The sequence below is a fragment of the Canis lupus genome, chromosome X (genome assembly GCF_003254725.2).
Source record: "Canis lupus dingo isolate Sandy chromosome X, ASM325472v2, whole genome shotgun sequence".
In the NCBI taxonomy this organism is placed as follows: domain Eukaryota; kingdom Metazoa; phylum Chordata; class Mammalia; order Carnivora; family Canidae; genus Canis; species Canis lupus.
This window is the reverse complement of record NC_064281.1, coordinates 102081628-102102843: the sequence shown is the minus strand read 5'-3', so window position 1 is coordinate 102102843 and position 21216 is coordinate 102081628. Positions and strand designations below refer to the sequence as shown.

The 21216-nt window shown below is 41.2% G+C and overlaps 1 protein-coding gene across 1 annotated transcript in view; it reads left to right on the top strand.

The window, feature by feature from the left end:
- The first annotated feature begins 204 nt into the window (after positions 1-204).
- The window catches only part of LOC112649071 (fibrous sheath-interacting protein 2-like), a 75323-nt gene continuing 54311 nt past the window's right edge, over positions 205-21216 (top strand). Inside the window, exons 1-9 of the mRNA XM_035712330.2 lie at positions 205-578; positions 973-1098; positions 3771-3932; positions 4644-4733; positions 5099-5238; positions 6298-6439; positions 7154-7264; positions 7691-7811; positions 20306-20403. Of these exons, the coding sequence (XP_035568223.1) occupies positions 480-578; positions 973-1098; positions 3771-3932; positions 4644-4733; positions 5099-5238; positions 6298-6439; positions 7154-7264; positions 7691-7811; positions 20306-20403 (1089 nt within the window). The 5' untranslated portion in view covers positions 205-479. The remainder of the gene's footprint in view (positions 579-972; positions 1099-3770; positions 3933-4643; positions 4734-5098; positions 5239-6297; positions 6440-7153; positions 7265-7690; positions 7812-20305; positions 20404-21216) is intronic.

The window sequence follows — 21216 nt, the reverse complement described above, 5'->3', positions numbered from 1 at the left end:
TCACGGCTGGTTGGGGGGGCCAGGAAGAATCGTAAAAATTACAGCCAGCGACCCACTGACAAAACTTGATACATTCTGGTTAGTCTAAATGAGAGGTGCTACTTTTAGGGAGAAACGTAATCTGCGTGCGCTCTCAACACCACCCCTTCAGACCACTTCTCCAAATTCTGAGGCACTAAAACCTGCGCATGCGCCGAAGGTTCGAGGCAGCAAGGCAGCCGGAGCGGTGAGCCGTCCCGGCTAGCCGTCCCGGCTCCCTTTCACCTCCGCAGGGTCTACGCGAGTTGAGGACGTCAGCTGTCCAGCGCAGAATGCATCACAGTGAGGGGCGTGGCCTAGAGGACGCGTTACCCTGGCGATCACCGTCTTGGCGGCCCAAACTTGATCAAAGCGTAGAGCGGGAAAGGTGTAATTGAAGAGGAGAAACGAAGACGGCTCGCAGCTCTAGCCCCCGGCACCCTGGGGGCTGATGGGTGGCCATGGATCTGTACCTCAGCAACTGCTATAAGGCTGCTGAAGCCGCTGCCACTAAGGCGGCCGCCAGCAGGCTAACTGCCGACAGAGAGCAGTGCGACACCGTGAGTGGTGGCCAGCCTGTAGTCACCCTCCTCCTAGCTCCTGGGCAGGATCTCGGGAAGGCGGCGGACGGAAGGGGCGGAGAGCTCAGCCGAACGAGGGGGAAAGAGGCGGGTGCTTGACGACTCCGCTTCAAGTTCCCGGGCCCGGCAGCCCGTAGCGAGAGCTTGCCTGTGGCCAGGACCAACCAGCCTTGGGTGGGACCCAGAGATCGGGCTGGTAACCCGGGGAAGCTGGCAGGCCTTCCAGGTTGTCAGCAGGGCGAGCTCTTTCAACCCCGAGCGTAGGATTCTTTGGTTTATTTGGAGGTATTAGCCCATTTTAATGTGAGTAGATCGATCTCAACTAAAAGAACAGTTCTTAAAAATAGACAGTCTTTCTCATGGTATCTGACAGGGCTCACACAAAAAAACCATTCCAGAGGTCGGAGCAGCTAATCTTTTGGATCTTCCTCTTGGGGTCAAGCTGCCTATTATCCCAGGAAGCAACAATGTATTCTATACTACGAATATAAGTGAAAAGGTAAACTGAGTTTTAATGGTGCTTAAGTTATTTTCTTTACCCTTTTCAGCTTGCTATTAAACTCGAAACACTGCTATGATTTTGCTTTCAGTCAACTTCAATTTCACATACCACGTGAAGTTAAATGAATTGATTAGTGTCTGAACTTCACTTTAATGATGGAAAACCTCAATGTTGCCCCCAGCCATCCAATTCAGCCCTGTCTCCAACCCAAAGCTTCAGTTTCCAAAGGTTGGGTGGGGTCTTTTCTGCCTACCTACACTTATCTTGCTAATTCTTACTTCAGTGCCTTTGTCCGTCTGGCTTCCACAACCTGGCATGCACTTTCCTCCCCTTCCTGACCTCCAATTTGATCCATCTTTTAAGAGCTACTATGCAAATCCTTTCCCAACTGTCACAACACCTATCTCATCATTCCTTGGAACTTACATGCCCTTGGTCTGCACCATGTTACTCAGCACTGTTAGTGATGCAGTGTGCTGCACTCACATTATTACACACTTTAAGTCCTCTGCCTGATACCCACCCCCTGGTCCATAATTTAGGCCAAGTCTGGAGGAGGTTCAGAACTTTTCTAGTTGAGAATGTGCTTGATCACAATAGCAAAATATTCTACAGGAATAATTCTGACATCCTTACCCTTCCACTATCCAGCACATCATCAAGGATGACTAGGGCCTTCTTGGTATTTCTGATACTTCTCTAGTATATAACAATTTTTCAGGGTTTTTTGCTGGAAAACATAGTTTCTCTTTTGAAAACGCATAGTGTTCTACTAAATATAAAATATATGCCACCTCACAGAAATTGACTGAGTCACACTCTCACAAATTAGCTTTCCTGAAACATTTCATTGCAAGTAATAACACTGCTTTCTGCTTTGTAACTATAGCCCTATTGTTTTTTTCCTCGAATAGCGAGGGGAATATTAAAAAAGAAAACCATACCTGGGGGCATCACAATGCCAGATTTCAGGTTGTACTACAAAGCTGTGGTCATCAAGACGGTGTGGTAGTGGCACAAAAACAGACACATAGATCAATGGAACAGAATAGAGAATCCAGCAGTGGACCCTCAACTTTATGGTCAACTAATATTCGACAAAGGAGGAAAGACTATCCTCAAATATCTTCTATTTGCTATAATTCTATTCTGTCCTGTTGTCTACTTGTTAACTAATTATTTCCAGTTTTTTCTATACTAAATTATAATGATTATCTCTATACTTTATTATATTGATTACCCCAAAGTATATGCATTTAATCATGATCAGGCACTACATTCAGCTCCCCTGAAGACTACCTTTTAGCAGGATCTCCTCAAGGAAGTTAAGACTTTATATTTACACCTTTAGGTGTTGTGTTTTCATAACTCATTTTACCCTCATGACCACCTTGTAAAGGTAAAGCTATGATTTATCTAAGGTCACAAGGAGATGATAGCAGAGTTCAGACCATAACCACTGTCTCCTGACAGGCCACACACTCCATCACCTGCCCTTACTGCTTCCACAACTGCAGACCACTTTAGCAGATCACTACAGCAACAGGAAATTTAAAGGTCTTTCATGTTATTTTGAATGCAGATAGAATAAAATTATGGTGTTTGTGTTTTTCTCAGTCAGATTAAAATATAGCAATGTCTTTAGCTATGCATTAATCCAAACTTGACAACTGAACCTATACCTCAACATTTTGATACCAAACTTAATCTCAGGTAATTTATTTATGAATGAACTTGTTTATTAGTATACTTAAGGTAGCAACTGTTCACAAACTCCTTAAATTGCTTTTATTGAAAGTTAATTGTAAATACTTTGCCAATTAGCTTAGACATTCTGCTTTCATGAAAAGATAACATGTGAAGTAAAAGAACAATTTGCATACTTTTAAAAGTCTCTGCCATAACCTCCCACTGGCACATAGTGATGATATAATAGACTCTTCAGTTCAGGGAAACTAATTATTATAATCAACAATAGAAAGTTTACCCTGGCCTCAACAAATGGATATTTATCTCTTTCTTGATTGGTCAGTAGCCCAGAGTTGGTCAGCACAATAGTCAACATCTAAAAGAAGAAGCAATAATCAACCTGCTAATTGCAGCACTGCTTAAGTTGCCATCGCTGTTGATCATTTCTCTTCTAGGAAAGATATGGGCTTCCTATCTAGTTCCACTTTAAATTAAATCATTGTCCAGAAGGACATCTTTCTTTGCCTTTTTAAGGTAGCCAGGGAAACCAGTTTCCTGATATAGGTTCATTAAGAAAGACAAGAGGCTGGCGTCAAACAGTCATAAATTTATAAAGGAAGCTTCTAAATGGAAAAAAAAAAAAAAGCTAGAACCCTATTACACCTTGTCTTTTCCCCCTGCCCACATATGAAGCATCCTACTTGCCTTCAGGACTCTTAGGACCACACCTCAGTGTTCATAAGTTGGACTGACATTCAGGCTACCACCCCCAGCCCAAAGATGGCTTTGGTAGAGGAGAGGGGAAGAGAAATGCACTTCAATTTACCTAAATCAATCCATTTTCCAGATTCCCTCACTTAAGGTTCTGCTTGCTTGTTTTATTTTTCACTGGCCAACCTATTGGTTTAAACAACTTGAGGTTTAAAGTGAAATTTCATTCATTTTACCTATGTAATACTTTTGAATCTGTGTGTTTGCAGCTTTATCAGCCTTCTTTTGACTTTAACTTGTCTGATCCTTATTGCCGACTTTTGGAAACCAGCTATAAAAGCCTGCATGATCCCCATTTAAAAGCTTACCATAAGCGAAAGGATATCCTAAGGAGATTAAAGAAGGGCGGCTACATCACCAGCAATAATAAAGTAGGTTGAAGCCTCATTCTTGTTAACCAGCAGAAATTTAGGGACATGATAGACACTTGCTCCCATACTTCACTAGGAACCTGCATCAGCTTTGGCTAAATAGTAAAGAATATTTATTAGAAAGCTCAATTAATTACTCAGTATTTGGATTTCTAAATAAGACTACTTGTTACTGCTTGAACTTTTTTCTTGGATAACATCACAAGATCAGCACCAAATGATTCAAATATGTAAAGACAGACATACAAATGTGTTTATTCATGTATTTTCTCCCTGGGGTAGTATAGCACCTCTCCTCTGGCTCTAAAAGTAATAAAGGCACAGTATACCTATCAAGGAATAGTTTCTATACTTTTGGAGAAGACTAGAGACAAAATGGAAACAATCAGAAAAATAGCATGATGAAATAAATTTGGGGGGTGTTAAATATCACTATTATACTGGTGTTTTAATAACAAATTCATTGAGAATTGTAAATTTCTGATTACAATGTGAACCAGATTACTGAAATAATACTATTTAGATAGAAATTGCTTGGTGATAGAGCAATTTTAGATACCACCTTCCAAACCACTACCAAAATGTGCTTTTATTACCCTTCATCCCAAATTGTTACTAAAAAGAGTCTTCTTATGACACTCTTCTCTGGAAAGGTTTATGATTGTTACAACTTTCTATTTATATCTTTGGTTTTTGGTTTTGCTTTTATAGGTCATATGTACCTTGAAAGAATTGAATAAGTACAGGCAGTATCTGACCACTTTAAAATTAGACTTTGAAAGAAACTATGTAAGAGAACAAGTAAGTTAATACTTAAATTTGTTTTATTTGGGGTCTGTAAGATAGTTTTTATTTAGAGTTTGGAAGAAAGGTTTGGTCCTCTGAAGAATGTTTATTTATAATAACCTGACCTAGAATTATTGAGGTAACAAATCAAATGATATCTCTAGAGATTTATAAGAGATTTAAAAATGAGACCTTTGCCTTTAATTTACAGAGAGATATTTTCACTTATCTGGAATGGAGCCACACTAGACTTAAATGCAGGTTAATAGAATTAACCATTTGTAAAGTACAGGAGGTTTACCAAGACCTAAACTTGGTAGGCCTTACAAAGGACAGGTTTTTTTTAGCCAGTATAAAGGTTTCCATTTTTTTTCTCTCAGAAAATGATTGAAAAACAAGTAAATAAATTGCACGAAACCAGAAGAGCCTATGACAATTATGGAAATGCACATTTCCAAGAATGGCTGTTACAGGAAGGTACACAAGCAACTCCAGACCAAGAGCTGATAATAAAGCACAGGTATGACTGAAGTTGATACATATTTCATGGATGCACTATAGACCCCAGAAAGCTGTAAAGTACTAGAAAGAGTTGAAAGCAGGAGCCCCAAAAAGGATTAAACACTATTTAACCCCCTATAGTTTTCAATGTGGAGAAAAAGGAAAGTTGATTAAGAGGTACCAGGGCTTGGGAGGAGAGTTTCTACCTGGGAAACTGGACTCACTAGAAGTGAGGGTAGGCCAAACTGAATTTGAAGAAATCCAAAGTCCAAATCCCTTAGCTTGGGATGGCAACATCGATAGTAGGAGAGAGAGAGAGAGAGAGAGAGAAAGATACTCATGTTTCAAAATTAAGTTGAAGTCACTGCAGGTTCAGAAAGGGAGAGTTCCTGTAACTTTACCTGACGCTAATACAAACAGGTGTTGTTCCCAACCAGTTGTGTGTGTTCATTCAGCTACTGCCCACACACATTCACTGTCCCCATTCAGACACCAAGCCCAGGTCCCAGGAAGCAGAGATGAGCTATATAGTTCTCTCTCTTTCTGCTTACCCTACCTCTTCAATTCCATGGGTTCATATCATAATATGCCAGAATACACACTGATCCACCAGGATCCCAGACTGGTAGTCCACAGACTTCTGTGTACATGGAAGGTCATTCAAAGACTTGGGAATTACAGAGAGGCCAGTACACATTTATTTGTAAAGGAAATTCAAATCAGCTTGTGTTTTGAAGTCAGTCTTTAGGTTGATTTCAGCTGTTTTTGAAAATTCATGCTCCCAGAACTGCTGAGCTGTGTGTCATCTCTGTGTGAAATTCTTTTAATCACTTTGTTCCACATTTTGCCATTGTCCCAACCACAACAACAGACTTGTATAACAGAGTCTGGTAAAATTAGTACAGTCTGGTGTGCTGGCATATCAGGTTAGTTTAAAGGTCCCTGAAAAAGTCTACATTTTCTGTATTCAAGAAATAAAAAAGCAACTTGAAAGGTGATTTGGGAACATCGAAATTGATAACACCATCATAAGGGAAGCACCTAATTTACCTTCACTTATATTTGCACTTTTACTCAGATATTTAGATATGATTAGTAGGGAATTAGACAAGGTTGAGCACACGGCAGAAAAGCAGAGCATACTCCGGATGAAGGAAGAAGAACAACAACATCAAGACCACATCAGAAGAAAACTTGGTCTCCGCAGACAAATTGAAGAGGTAAGGAAAACCAAATTTTAAACATTGAAGAGGAAATTACATATGGTTGTTTCACTGATGAACAGTTTTAGCAGTCCCACCATATTACCGAAAGCTATTTCAGGTCTGAAAATTAAACCACTATTAAAAATGATAATAATTTATAGAATAAATCACTATTGATCTTTTATCACTGTTACAGTCGACAAACTTTTACTTAACATAGAGTGATACCACAAACTACATATCTGTTGCATTTACGGTAACACCTCGTCTGCTCTTCGAGTTTTAGAAATTAACTCTAGTGAAAAATAATTATGCCTGAATTCTCTCATAATCCAATCAAGCCTATTTATTTATCTTCTCTACCAAAATACATTTAAGAGCAAGAGATTACATATGATACATCCCTTAGTTAATTAAGAAAAAACCCTCTCACCAACATCTTTTTAGAGCCATCTTTAAGCTCTAAATGAATGTAAAAGCTTTACATGAATTAAGTTTCCATAGCAAAATAATTTTCTTCCTTTTGCCATCCCATTGCATCCACCAACATATTCCCAATAAAAAGCAGTAAAAGAAGCCCATCCTAAGGCCAACATAAGATTTGCCTTATGGTTGACCCAATTTTGGTAAGGCCCTTGACTTGATCTAATTTGCTTGTTGACAAAATAAAGAAAAAAAAAGATAATGAAAGAGAACCTCTGCTAACTACCATAACATTGTGTGCCTTAGGAATGGAAGACAAAAGAAATGTTACTTCTGACAAAGATTGGAGAAGAAGTAAAAAGAGAAGAAAGAATTGAAGAACAACATAAAAAAGCCAGGGAGGAAGCTCACCGGAAGGTAAAGTGAGCTTTTACTAATAACTCGGGCTATTTGAGGAAAAGCTTTTGCCAATTTTGATATTTTAAAGAATGAATTATCAAAAATCGCCTAAGCTCATGAGGATAGCTGTGGATGGAGAGGCCCAACGTGGTCTGAACCTGGGCTTCAAAGACTGGTGGGAAATGGGACCAATCTCCAGAAAAAGCACAATGAATTAAATTGGATCTAGTTGTTACTACGTGTTCTTCTTAATGCTGGACAACAAATGGGAAGATATCCTTCCTTCCATCCTAGCTTAGTACTCATTGTGACTTCAGAAATCTCAAAATAGGAATGAGGGCGCCCTTCAAGTAGACCATCAGATTTCAAATATCTGTTTTACATTTCCAGCGGCAAGCTGCTTTTAAATTTGTAAATGTTAAATATATTTTTTTGTCATTTTAGAAACAAGCACTTCTAGAGAAAAGGATCACTTATCATTTACAAAAAATACAAAAAGATGACCTTAAGAAAGACAAACCAGAGGGAAATATATTTGAAAACAAAGGACGGGATGAAAAAGAAGGTGAGAGAGAGACAATAAATGATAAAGTATCTAAGTAGAAGGTACATATCTATATATTTAATATTGGTGGCTTTAAAAAAACCCTCTGTGCTTATGTGGTGAAGTCAGAAGACCCTTGGAAAGGGAAATCCTAGAAGTTCACACTACCTATGTTAAGCACTATGCAAGGTACCTTCCAGTTACAGCTCACGTTGTAAAGAATACACACACGCACACACACACAATATCATGTACATTATAACAAATTTAACACTTCCATAAAGTGGATCAGTAGACAACATTGTGCATACCACAGGTTTGAAAAGGAGGCGGAGGTGCCTGGGTAGCTCAGTTGTTAAGTGTCTGACTCTTGATTTTAGCTCAGGTCATGATCTCAGAGTCCTGAGATTGAGCTCCACCTCCGGTTTTGTGCTGGGTGCAGAGCCTTCTTGGGATTCTCACTCTTTTCCTGTCCCTCTCTGCCCCAATCACATGCATGCTCTCTCTAAAAAAATTAATTAACAATTTTAAAAGGGAGCCAATAAGAGGAGACTGTACTAAAAACAGATATGACAAAGAGCGACAAAGATATATGTAAAGTGAGAGACAGAGAAAATGAGCCAGTAAGAGAAAACATTACCAAAAAATCAGACTGAAACAGAAGGAGACAAAGAAAAATATTTTTTAAAAGAACAGGGCAGGGCAGCCCTGGTGGCGCAGCGGTTTAGCGCCACCTGCAGCCCAGGGCGCGATCCTGGAGACCCCGGGATCAAGTCACATGTCAGGTTCCCTGCATAGAGCCTGCTTCTCCCTCTGCTTGTGTCTCTGCCTGTGTGTGTGTGTGTGTGTGTGTGTGTGTGTGTGTGTGTGTGTGTGTGTATCTCATGAATAAATAAATAAAATCTTTAAAAAAAGAAAAGAAAAAGAAGAACAGGACAGCCCCGGTGGCTCAGCGGTTTAGCGCCGCCTTTGGCCCGGGGTGTGATCCTGGAGACCTGGGATCCAGTCGCGCCCCGGGGTGTGATCCTGGAGACCTGGGATCCAGTCGCGCGGTGGGCCCCCTATGTGGAGCCTGCTTCTCCCTCTGCCTGTGTCTCTGCCTGTGTGTGTGTGTGTGTGTGTGTGTCTCATGAATAAATAAATAGAATCTTAAAAATAGAACAAATTTTAATTGAGGACTAATAAGAAAAGATTATCCAGAGAGCAAGCTAGCAAGAGAAAGAGAAAAAAAGTTTTTTTTAAAGGGAGACAAAAGAAGAGTCATTTAAACTATACCAAGCATGAAACAGAAATAAATAAAAAAATAAGACCAAAAAGATTAAAAAGGAAGAGGTAGTGAAAAAAGATGGTACAAAAAGAAAGAAATGAAGAGAAGAAGAGGGGAAGAATGAATAAGAAAAAAAGAAAGAAAACTGAACAGAAGAATCTAGTTATGAAACACACATACACACACGCTGGATGAAGGAGTGGGGGAAAAACAAGGCAAAGAAATAGGAGACAGAGACTAGAAGAAGTAGAAAGAAAGACAAACAGGCAAAGAAAGAAAGAGTGAAAGAGAGAAGAAACAAATACAGGGGAAAATAAAGGAACAAAGAGTGAGAAAGGGAGATGGAAAAGAAAGAAGTTTAAAAAGGAGAAGTCAGTAGAACAAAGCCAAATAAAAAGAGATTGTGAGAGCGAGAGACAAAGGAGTTTGGAAGAGCGATCTAAAAAGAAGTCAGTTTAGGGACCCCTGGCTGGCCTGTCAGGAGAGTACTCAACTTGATCTCAGGGTCATGAGTCCAAGCTCCATGTCAGGCCTGGAGCTTACTTAAAAAAATTTTTTTAAAAGAGGTCGGTTTAAAAATACATTAAAATTAGATGGATGGGTCAATCAATGAATTCATACATACATACATATATACATGTACAGACACATAGCTAGAACTTTTAAAAAGAGAAGCCAGTAGTAAAGTAAAGACAGGACAAAAAAAAAGAGAAAAACAGGAAAAATTAAAGTAGTGAATATAATGAAATTAAAAGAAATGGGGGGAAGTGGAGAGGAGGTTAGATTAAAGGAAGGAAGGGGCAGGAAGTAAAGAAGTTTATTAAAGGGATAAGTCTGGGTAAAGGAGTAACAGAGTATGGACATGAGAGACAGAGGATGCTGAAAAGAAGAAGGTAGTGAGAAAAATTAAGTACATAATCATGGACAGGGGGATCAAGATCTAAACAGAAGAAATTAGTTAACAAATACAGTAAAATAAAATAGATACATAGAAAAGATTGGACTTTGAATGTACAGTCCACTAAAAAGGAAAAGCAGCATGAGAAAGATTAATAGGAAGACGTTATAGGAAGCAGGTGTGACAGCTTAAGAAGGGAGGAAAAGATGGAAGGATGGAATGGAGGGAAGGAGAAAGAAAGCAAAGAATTCTGAAAAGGATGAGGCTAGGAAAATTGGTAAAATAAAAAACAGGATGTGAGAGTAAGGGATACAGGAGTTTTTAAATTTTTTAAAAGATTTTATTTATTTATTTATGAAAGACACACACACAGAGAAGCAGACATAGGCAGGGAGAGAAGCAGGCTCCCCACAGGGAGCCTGATGCGGACTCGATCCCAGGCTCCAGGATCATGCCCTGAGCCACCCAGGTGAGGGACACAGGAGTTTAAAAGCAGGAGCTACTGTGAGAATTAAGTACAGTTGAAGAAGGCAGGGAGGGAAAAAATATCTAAAAAGAAATTACTTAAAAATAGAGTAAAATAAAGACAGGCAAATTAATGAGACAGCTCAGCAGTAGTGGATGGATGGTTGGATAGGTAGACAGGCAGATAGGATTTCAAATAGGATAAACCAGTAGTAAGATAGGACAAAAAAGGACATACAAAATGAGAGAGAAGGAAAGAAGTTGTTATAATGAGCCAGAGAGAGAGAGAGAGAGAGGCAGAGAGGGAGCAGAAAGATGCAAAGAAGGAAGAAAAGTTCATACAGGATGAGTCTGTAGGGGAAACGTTACTTACAGTGGAGGGATGTGAGCGTGGAAGGGAAGACCAGTAAGAAAATCAAGTACAATTGTGTGGTGTACAAGAGATTTAAAAACTAGAAGGCTAAAAAAAAACAAATTAAAAAAAAATTAAAAAAATAAAAGGGATCCCTGGGTGGCGCAGCGGTTTGGCGCCTGCCTTTGGCCCACGGCGCGATCCTGGAGACCCGGGATCGAATCCCACATCAGGCTCCCGGTGCATGGAGCCTGCTTCTCCCTCTGCCTATGTCTCTGCCTCTCTCTCTCTCTATGACTATCATAAATAAAAAAAATTTTTTTAAACTAGAAGGCAGGGGATCCCTGGGTGGCTCAGTGGTTTAGCGCCTGCCTTTGGCCCAGGGCGTGATCCTGGAGTCCTGGGATGGAGTCCCACGTCAGGCTCCTGGCATGGAGCCTGCTTCTCCCTCTGCCTGTGTCTCTGCCTCTCTCTCTCTCTCTCTCTCTCTCTCTCTCTCTCTCTCATGTCTATCATAAATAAATAAATAAATATATATATATATATAAATAAATAAAAATAAAAACTAGAAGGCAGTAAAGGAAGACAATAAAAGACAGAAAGATGATCGATAGCTGTATAGACAGCCATCCAGGTGTATAGGTAGGAAAAACTGAGTTTTTAAAAGATTTTACTTATTTGAGAGAGCGAGAGAACATGAGGGGGGGAGCAGACCCCTCCTCTCCCCCGCCCCCGCTGAGCAGAGAGTGGGGTGGCCAAAGGGCTTAATCTCAGGACCCTGAGATCATGACCAGAGCCTCCTGGGACCCTGAGATTATGACTTGCGCCAAAGGCAGATGCTTAACCCACTGAACCACCCAGGTGCCCTGCCAAAAATGATTTTTAAATAGGAGAAAGCATCAGTGAAGACGGGACAAAGATACATAATGAAAAAGATGAGAAAGGGGAAGAAGCTTAAAAAGAGGAGTAGTAAAAAGAGAGTAGAAGAATGGCAGGCAGGAAGGAAAGAGGTAGGAGGGGAAATCAAAGAAAGGAACACAGATGCGGGATAGGGTGAGTGGTGAGCAGATGGGTACAGGTAAGAAAGAAGGAAATAGGAGAAGGCAAGGAAGGATGAAGGAAGCGGGAGGGAGCAGGAGGGAAGGGAGGAAGGAAGAAGGCAGCAGGCAGGCAGGGAAAGAAAAGAGAGAAAAAGAGACAATGAAAGAAACGGAGTGAGGAAAGGTAAAGGGTATCTGGCAGAAAGGGAGGGAGGAAGGAAAAGGAGGAAAGGAGGAATAGGGGGTAGAGAGATCTAAAGAAGAAGATAGCTAAACATGAAGGTGCAGGTATGGAGGAAATTGGGTAGATAAGTAGACAGGATCTTCTGAGGAGGACCTCATACAGAAGACAATAATATTAAAAGGTAACAGGAGAGAGTGTGAAGGGGAAAAAAGTTTAAAAGGGGAACCAGTAAAAAAAAAAAAAAGAGTATATGAAGAATAGAAGGGGAGCACCTTGGTGGCTCAGTGGTTGAGCGTCAGCCTTTGGCTCAGGTCCTGATCTCAGAGTCCTGGGATTGAGTCCCACATCAGGCTCCCTCCTCTGCCTATGTCCCTGCCTCTCTCTCTGTGTATATCTCTCATGATTAAATAAATAAAATATTTTTTTAAAAAAAAGATCAGAAGGAAGAGGGAGGAAAGGAGCAGGAAAAAGAAGAAAGGAAAGGAGGGAGGACTAGACAATAGAGGGAAAGCAGGAAGTAGGGGTGGTGAGGGAGGAGGGAAGGCCAAAGTGCAGGCTCACCAGAAGACAAAGCAATCCAGCGGAGAAGAGAGAAATGAGTAGGAAGGAGACATAGAGACAGGAGATGGAGGGGGAAAGGTAGAAAGGAGAGACAAGGAAGGGAGTGGAGAGAGGGAAAGAAGAAGGCAAGAAAGAAAGAGAAGAATTCTAAACAGGGGTGAGGCTAGGAAAATAACAAAATTTAAGAAAAGATAGAATATTGGAGACACAGAGGAGTTGAAAAGGTGGGGCTAGTAAGAACACAAAGAATAGAATGGAGGATGGGTAGAAAGCGATCTAACAAAAGTCAGATTAAAATTGAGGGATGCCTGGGTGGTTCAGCGGTTGAGCATCTGCCTTCCGCTTAGGGCGTGATCCTGGGGTGGGTGTCCGGGGATCAAGTCCCATATTGGGCTCCTTGCAGGGAGTCTGCTTCTCCTTCTGCCTATGTCTCTGCCTCTCTCTGTGTGTCTCTCATGAATAAATAAAAATAAAATCTTTTTAAAAATTGAGATAAAAGGACACCTGGGTGGCTTAGTTAGGCATCTGCCTTCAGCTCAGGTCATGGTCCTGGGGTCCTGGGATGGAGCCCTGCTCAATGGGGAGTCTGCTTCTCCTTCTCCTTCTTCCCTTCCCTCTGCTTGTGCTCTCTCTCGTGCTCTCTCTCTCTCCCCCCTCCCCTTCCTCTTCCTCTCCCTCTCCCTCCCCCTGCCTCTCTCAGATGAAGAAAATCTTTTTTTAAATTGAAATAAAGATGGAAGGATGACAGATAGATGGTAGGTAGGTAGGTAGAAGGTAGCTAGATGGATAATAAAAGGTTAAAAGGTGGAAGCCACTAGGAGAGAATATACAGAGAAGGTAGCATGGGAGAAAGAGAGGAGAGAAGGAAAGGCAAAAGGTTTGGAAGTGAAGCCAGTACAAAGAGAGTAAAAGGAGGATGGGAGGAGGAGAGGAGGGAGGGAGGGAAAAGTGGGGTAGAGGGGAGGAGGAAGGGAGGGAGAAATGAAGATAGGAGGGACAGGGAACAGGGTGGGTGGTGGTGAGGAGAGAGACAGAAAAGGAATGTAGAAAGGAGAAGAGAGGAAGAATGAAAGGAAGAAAGAGCAGAAGCGGAAAGTAAGGAAGAAAAGACCAGTGTATGAGCGATAAGTCCACAGGGGAAAGTGTTCAATAGAGAGACAATGTGAGAGTGAGAGGGAGGGCGACTAAGTAAAGCAGGTGCTATTGTGTATGATGAGGGGGAGTTTACAAAGTACAAGTCAAATGTGTGTCCAGTATACTTCAGTAAAAAACATGAAAGTCAATAAAATATACAATATATTAAAGATGGATAGATATCTAGGTAGGTAAATGTGGGTAGATGATGGATGGATGGATGGATAGATATGCATGGATAGAAAGATAGATACCTAGATAGATAGACCTGATTTCAAAAAGGAGAAACCAGTAAAGAGTGCATCAAAGAGAGTGAGAAAGGGAAAGAGATGGGACACTCAGTGGTTGAGCGGCTGCCTTTGGCTCAGGGCATGATCCTGGAGTCCCAGGATCCAGTCTCACATTGAGCTCCCTGTGGGGAGAACTGCTTCTCCCTCTGCCTGTGTCTCTGCCTTTCTCTCAGTGTCTCTCCTAAATAAATAAAATCTTTAAAAAAAATAAAAAGAGAAAGGGAATAAATGGAAAACTTTTTAAAAGTGGGCCAGTATATAGTAAAAGAAAAAGAGTGGATGGATGGATAACATAGGATAAAATAGGTCAGAGGAGGATAGGATAGAGCAGGGAAGAGGAGGGAAGGGATGCAAAAGAGAGAGAAGGAAAAGGAATAGAGAGAAAAGTTTTAAAAGGAGTACAGAAAATAAAAGGCTTTTGAAAGATTTTATTTATTAATTTATTTGAGAGAGAGCATGAGTGGGGTGGGGGGGGCGCAGAGGGTGAGGGAGAAGACTAGACTTCCTACTAGGCATGGGGCCTGAAAAGAGGCTCTGTGCTCCATCCCAGGACCCGGTGATTATGACCTGAGCCAAAGTCAGCCCCTTAACCAACTGAGCCACCCAAGTGCCCCTATATGAAGGGCTTTTAAAAAAAAACATGAGAGAGAAAATGTATGCAAGAGAAAGTTTTTAAAGGACCAAGGAGTAAAAATAGACAATGTTGAAAGGAAGGAAAGAATGAAAGTTTAGGAAAGGGGAGTCAGTAAGAAAAGCTCATAATGTAGTTCAGTGAAACAATGAGGCTGTACCCTCTGCCTCTGAGACAAAAAAAAAAAATCACTTTAGCAGGTATATTGCTTCCTCCATCTTTGACTGTTAACTTCTACTTCAGGTAGGTAGAAAGTTACAGGTAGGCATCTTTTTAAAATTTTTTTATTTAAATTCAACTTGCCTAAATAACTAACTAACTAACTAAATAAATAAATTCAATTTGCCAACGTATACTATAACACCCAGCGCTCATCCCATCAAGTGCCCTCCTTAGTGCCCATCACCCAGTTACCCCATCCCCTCCTCCTCCCCTTCCACAAAACTTTGTTTCCCAGAGTTAAGAGTCTCTCATGGTTTGTCTTCCTCTCTAATTTTTCCTCACTTAGTTTTCCTCCTTTCCCTTCTAGTCCCTTTCACTATTTCTTATATTTTGCATATGAGTGAAACCGTATGATGATTGTCCTTCTCCGACTGACTTATTTCACTCAGCATAATACCCTCCAGTTCCATCCATGTCAAGACAAATGGTAGGTATTCGTCCTTTCATTACTCAGCCATTAGAAAGGACGAATACTTACCATTTGTCCAGGTAGGCATCTTAAAGAGTGGCCAGCTCAAATGGTTTTTAAAAAGGGAAATATTGGGATCCCTGGGTGGAGCAGCGGTTTGGCGCCTGCCTTTGGCCCAGGGCGCAATCCTGGAGACCTGGGATCGAATCCCACGTCGGGCTCCCGGTGCATGGAGTCTGCTTCTCCCTCTGCTTATGTCTCTGCCTCTCTCTCTCTCTCTCTCTCTCTCTCTCTCTCTGTGACTATCATAAATAAATAAAAATTAAAAAAATAAAAAGGGAAATATTTTTAAAAATAATGTTCATAGTATCACAAAGGTAACAGGAGAATGAAGAGATCTCTTTCACATGTGAAATAGGCTTATACCACTATAATAAGGCCATTGTCTTCCACCATGTAGACATGGAGGGATGTACATCTTTTTAAAAAAGATTTTATTGATGTATTTATTTGAGAGAGAGAAAGGGCAGAGAGAGAGAGAGAGAACAAGCAGGGAAGGAACAGACAGAGGGAGAGGGGGAAGCAGGCTCCCCACTGAGAAGGGATCCCAACCTGAGCCAAAGGTAGACACTTAACCAGATGCTTAACCAACTGAGCCACCCAGGTGCCCCAGGCATGCACATCTTAAAATTCTAGTGAAAATCCAATCAGCACATAGTTGGGAATCCTTTTGTCTATCTAAATGATTAGATACAGGAATTGTTGTCACCTCTTTCACAGCTGAGATATGAGCATACTGTTGCCTCTGCTGAGCTCTGAGGCACAGCCAAGGATGATCAGGAGCACTTTCATGGTGTCTCCAGCATAGTTAGTGCACTACTGGCATCCCCACATAGAGAAGAGGCCAGGTTCTCATCATTCTCATTGGGCAGGATGGAGGGATGCAGTTTTTCCCTTCTCCCAGAAGACCACTCTGTTTCCCTGAGTATAGCTTTAACTATACAAGATAATACCATAAAAGCCATTGTCCTGCCTCTCCATCACATCTCTTTCTCAAGGTTTCTCCACCTTGCCACTACTGACATTTTGGACCAGATAATGCTGTGTTGTGGGAGCTCTCCTTTGCCTTGTAGAATGTTTAACAGCATCCCTGGCCTTGATCCACTAGATGACAGGAACAACCAACCCTCCTCTGCCACATCTGTAACCACCACCATGTCTGCAGACATTTGCATATGTCCTCCAGGGGACCAAATTGCCTCCCACTTGAGACCCCACTACTTATCCTCTCCAGTTCCTCGCTACAACTCCATATGCCTCTCCTCTATTGGGCACAAAAAAACCCCTAGAATCTATCTTGGATTACTTTGTCATTTCTACTATTTTAAAAATAAATATTTTCTTGTGTTTCTTTAAGTTTCTTCAAAGATAAAACAAATGATACTACCAGTGACCAGAAACTACACCCAGGACAAAAACAAAATTGAAATGACTATGATTAGAAGTGCTAAAATAGTAATATGTGGGAAGATGGGACTTGGTACTGACCTCATCTGCTTACAACGCAGAAAAATCCTCCCTCTACCCTCTGTTAGAAATAATGGATTTTGAGTCATGTTTACCAACAGTGCTAGAGCCATTCTTGCTGCCTGCTTTAGCTTCCCTAATTTCTCACTTCATGTCATTGCCTCCATATGCCCATGAGCAGGGCAGCCCACATTCTGCAGCTGACAAGTCTGCAAGCCCCCAGTTGAGGGCCCTGCTTCTCCATGGCGTCTGCTCCTAATCTCATTTCTGTATTTTTCCATTGCCAACAAGATCCCGAGGCATTTTTTAACCTCTTCCTCACTGGCTGCCACCGCCACTGCTACCACTCTTTGCCCAGCAGTCCTACCTCCCAGGGAAACTTTTACCTGCATCTCATTTGTTCCATTCGCCTGGAGAGTCATCCTTGCCAACTGCCGACTAGAGGTGCCACTGGTGTTTCTGAAGCCAGTGGCCCTAAGGACCTGGTGAGGACCAAGACCCCAACCAACACTCCTTCTCAAAACCTTGCCCTTCCTTAGATTTTGAACTTTCCAGGCTCAAAGTAACTTCTGTCACCTCATTGGCAGCAGAGACGTTTCATGCTGCCACATATTTTTCTGCAACAGTGGAGCAGAAAATAGTGCTCAATGTTGCCCATTCTTGATCCCCTGCTCCTTTGAGAATAGTCTGAAGAGTAGCAGGTGTTATCGTTCTGAAATTTCAACCTATTTCTTGCATAGGCTTCTTTAATATGTGTAAGGCCAGTACTATTTGCCAGATAGAAGTGTCTGCCTTCCTTTTTCTTTCTCTCTCAGTAGTCGATTTTTCTAGCATACTCCTCTAGACTTGACCTTTGTGGGGGCCCTTCTGTAATGATGCATACTTTCAGGAAGTGTACACCATCTTTCTGCTTCTTTCCCAAAGATGTTGTCCAGATGTCTGGTGTAGGAAGTGTAGCTTATGTTCTTATTCCTCTATGTGTCAGCAGTATGGGCATCACCTAAAGAGATTATTAGAAATGCAGATTCTCAGGCCCCACCCCAGGCCTACCAAATTGGAATCTATATTTTCACAAGATCTCCAGTGCTTTATAAGCACTTTCAAGTTTAGGGAACAGTGGCTTCCTTGACCTCATGGAGGTGGAATAAAGTCATGGTGCTTGGATGAAATGTCTTCTGCCTCCTCTGATCTCCAGAGAGCTGTCCTTATCTCCACTAAGATAGTACTTGGCCAATTGGGCTTTCACAGTTGAATTCAACCATCAGTCCAGTGACTCCTGGCCCATTCTCACTGAGCTTAGAGCCCTCTGGCTTTCCCATTCCACCTCAATTCTGGTTGCCTGCTCCATAACACTCAGGGTGGAGCCATCGCACCTCCTCCCCAGTGACTCCTATTGGCAAGCTTCCCAGCTAGACTCTCAGCCCTTTCTGGGCATGTCCATCACATAGGAACCAAGAGTGGCTTAAGAAAGCAAAACCTCAAGGAGAAATAGGAAGAGGTTGGTAAAAAAGGTACAAACTTTAGCTACAAGATGAATAAAGTCTGAATGGCTAATGGAAAACATGGTGACTATAGTTGACAGCACTGTATATAATTGAAATTTGCTAAAAGCAGAACTTAAAATGTTTTCAACAACAACAAAATATAAATATGTTGGGTGATGGATGTGTTAATTAACTAAATGGGGGGTCCTTTCATAATATACATATACCAAATCACCACGATGTATACTTTAACTATGTTACAATTTTATAGGTCAGTTATATACATCACTAACAGTGAAATTAAGAAGAAGTGGGGGTGGGATAGGAAAGGAAGGAAGGAGGGACAGACAGACCAACCTTGCTCTGCTTGACCATACTATATTGCAGAGTTTCTGGGCCATGTCCCCAGTGCGGAGAAGGAGGCAGCAAATGAGGGGCAGCCTGAAATCTCTTTCTAGAGTCCTAAATGGGGAGCAGAGCAATAGTTCTTTTCTCTCTGTGCTAACTTCACTTGTCTGAAGCAACCAAGGCCCAAAGTAAGAAAAACGTGAAGCCTCATCTGATTTCTTTGCTCTCCAGCCTCTCCCACCATCCTTCCACATTCCCACCATCTCTGAGCTATAAAAGGAGTGAACTCTACTCCCCAAACTAACTTTCCTTAGGTCATATCTTCCTTCTTTCTGAGTCCATATAACTCTTCTTGGTGGAGTAGGGTATCTCCAGTACACTAAGGGAGAGTTTTCTGAGCTAAGTATTCCAGTCTGCTGCTACACAAAAAGGAAGGTTAAATTTCTGGACGTTCTCAAGCCAGTTGTATGGCTTGCAAAGAATACTGTGTTGGCTGTGTCATCCTATTTTTGAATGACAGGTGCTTAATATTACTTGGGTATTTATTGTGGCATTTCTCCTGTTAAAAATTCTAACCTCCTCTCCCCTAGTTCCATCCCCAAGCAGGTAGACGACTATGGAAGACTAGAGCAGAGTTCTTGTACCTAGGAGGTAAAAAATGAGAAAATAATATAAAGTTTTGAAACAATAGCCCTGTTGCATAATGGCTGTTTCACATCTGTTAAGCCCCAAAAGTAAGCACAACAGAAGAGAGGTCTCCAGACCTACATCTAGAAGATATACTCACTGTAAAAAAAATGTAAAATACAGAAAAATATGTAATATATAGAATGAAACAGCCTAATAAACATGGGGAGAAGGCATGAACATTTCACTGAAGACATACAGATGGCAAATAAGCACATGAAAAAACTGCTTAATATTATTAGTCATTAGGGAAATACAAAGTAAACCACAATGAGATACCACTACACACCCAGTAAAATAGCTAGAATTTAAATAATTTAATTTAAATCAGTATTTTCAAGGACTTGAAGCAGCTAGAATTCAGACATTTCAGGTTGGAGTATAAAATTGTAGAACCACTGTGGAAAACAGTTTGCTTACTTAAGTTACCATATGATCCAGCCATCCCTCTTCTGGATATGTGCCCCCCAAAAATGAGAATATGTGACTTCTAGCAGCATTATTCATAATAGCAAAAAAAAAAACCCTGCAAACAACCTAAATGCCCTTCAGTGGGCAAATGGATAAAAAATAGCACATCCCATTCTATAGAATATTACATAGTAAGAAAAAGGAATAAACAATTGTTGCAGATGACAATATTGATGAATCTCAAAATAAATATGCTAAATGAAGGAAGCCAGACCAAAAGAGAAAGAGAGAGAACATCCTGCTTGATTCCATTTATAGCAAACTCTAGAAAATGCGAGCAGTTTATAGTGACAGCTGATCAGTGGTTGCCTGGCAGACAGGGAGAACTAGAGAGAGGAATGAAGTATAAGGGGGAACAAGGAAACTTTTGGGGGTGGTGGAAATGTTTATCTTGATTGTGGTGTTGGTTTCATGGGTTTGTACATATGTCAAAAGTGAACAAGTGGTATGTATTAAATATCTGTGGTTTTACTGTACTCCAATCATATTTTGATAAAATTGTTTTAAAGCTATCTGACTTCTCTTTCATTTACTTTTATGATCAGGTCAGCATTCTCATACTTTTGTAAAGATTCCTGCCAAAAAATCATCAGTCTTCATATCTTCTCAGCATGACATACAGAAAAATAAAACAGAACAAAAGGTAGATGCTCTGTATTGATCATTCATTTACCTTGTTAACTGCTATTTCTATGGGATATCCTCCTGGCATGATACTGACCGGTTAGAGTTATGGGGTCCTATACAGGTCTGGATCCTCTTCCTAGCAGAGAAGGCTCTGAGTCAGCTTCATGTTAAATGTACCATATGGTTTAGCAGAAACTGACATAAATATTTGATGATAGTGATGATAGCTAATGTTTACTAAGAACTTGCTGTGGACCAGGGCCTGTATGAAGACAGAAGGGAAAGGGGCAAAACAGTTGACATAGGATACAGAGATGGAAAAGACATCATCACTACTCTTGAGAACTCACTGTCCAGGGATTAGACACATATAAACAAAAATCCTGGGGATGCTGGGTGGCTCGGTCGGTTAAGCGTCTGCCTTCTGCTCAGGTCATGATCCCAAGGTCCGGAGGTTGAGTCCCATATCCGGCTCCCTGCTCTGTGGGGAGTCTGCTTGTCCCTCTCCCTCTGTGCTCTTCCCTACTTCTCTCTCTCAAATAAATAAAGTATTTTTAAGTCATTACCATAAAATAAGAGAAGAGTTTTGATTTGTACAAAATGCAGTGGGAGCACAAAGGATTTAGAGACTAGTCCTGCCTAGAAGTTTCCAGATGAACAGATGTAGGCTACAGTGAAGCAGTATTACAGGCAGATGTGAAAGTTTTAAGTGAAAGCAGCACTATGAGCCAGCAAAGCCAGGGCAGTGCAGGAGAGGAGACTGGAAAGGTAGGTTGCTGCCAAGGCTTTGTATGCCTTGTTGGAGATTGCATTTATCTTCTCTATAGTA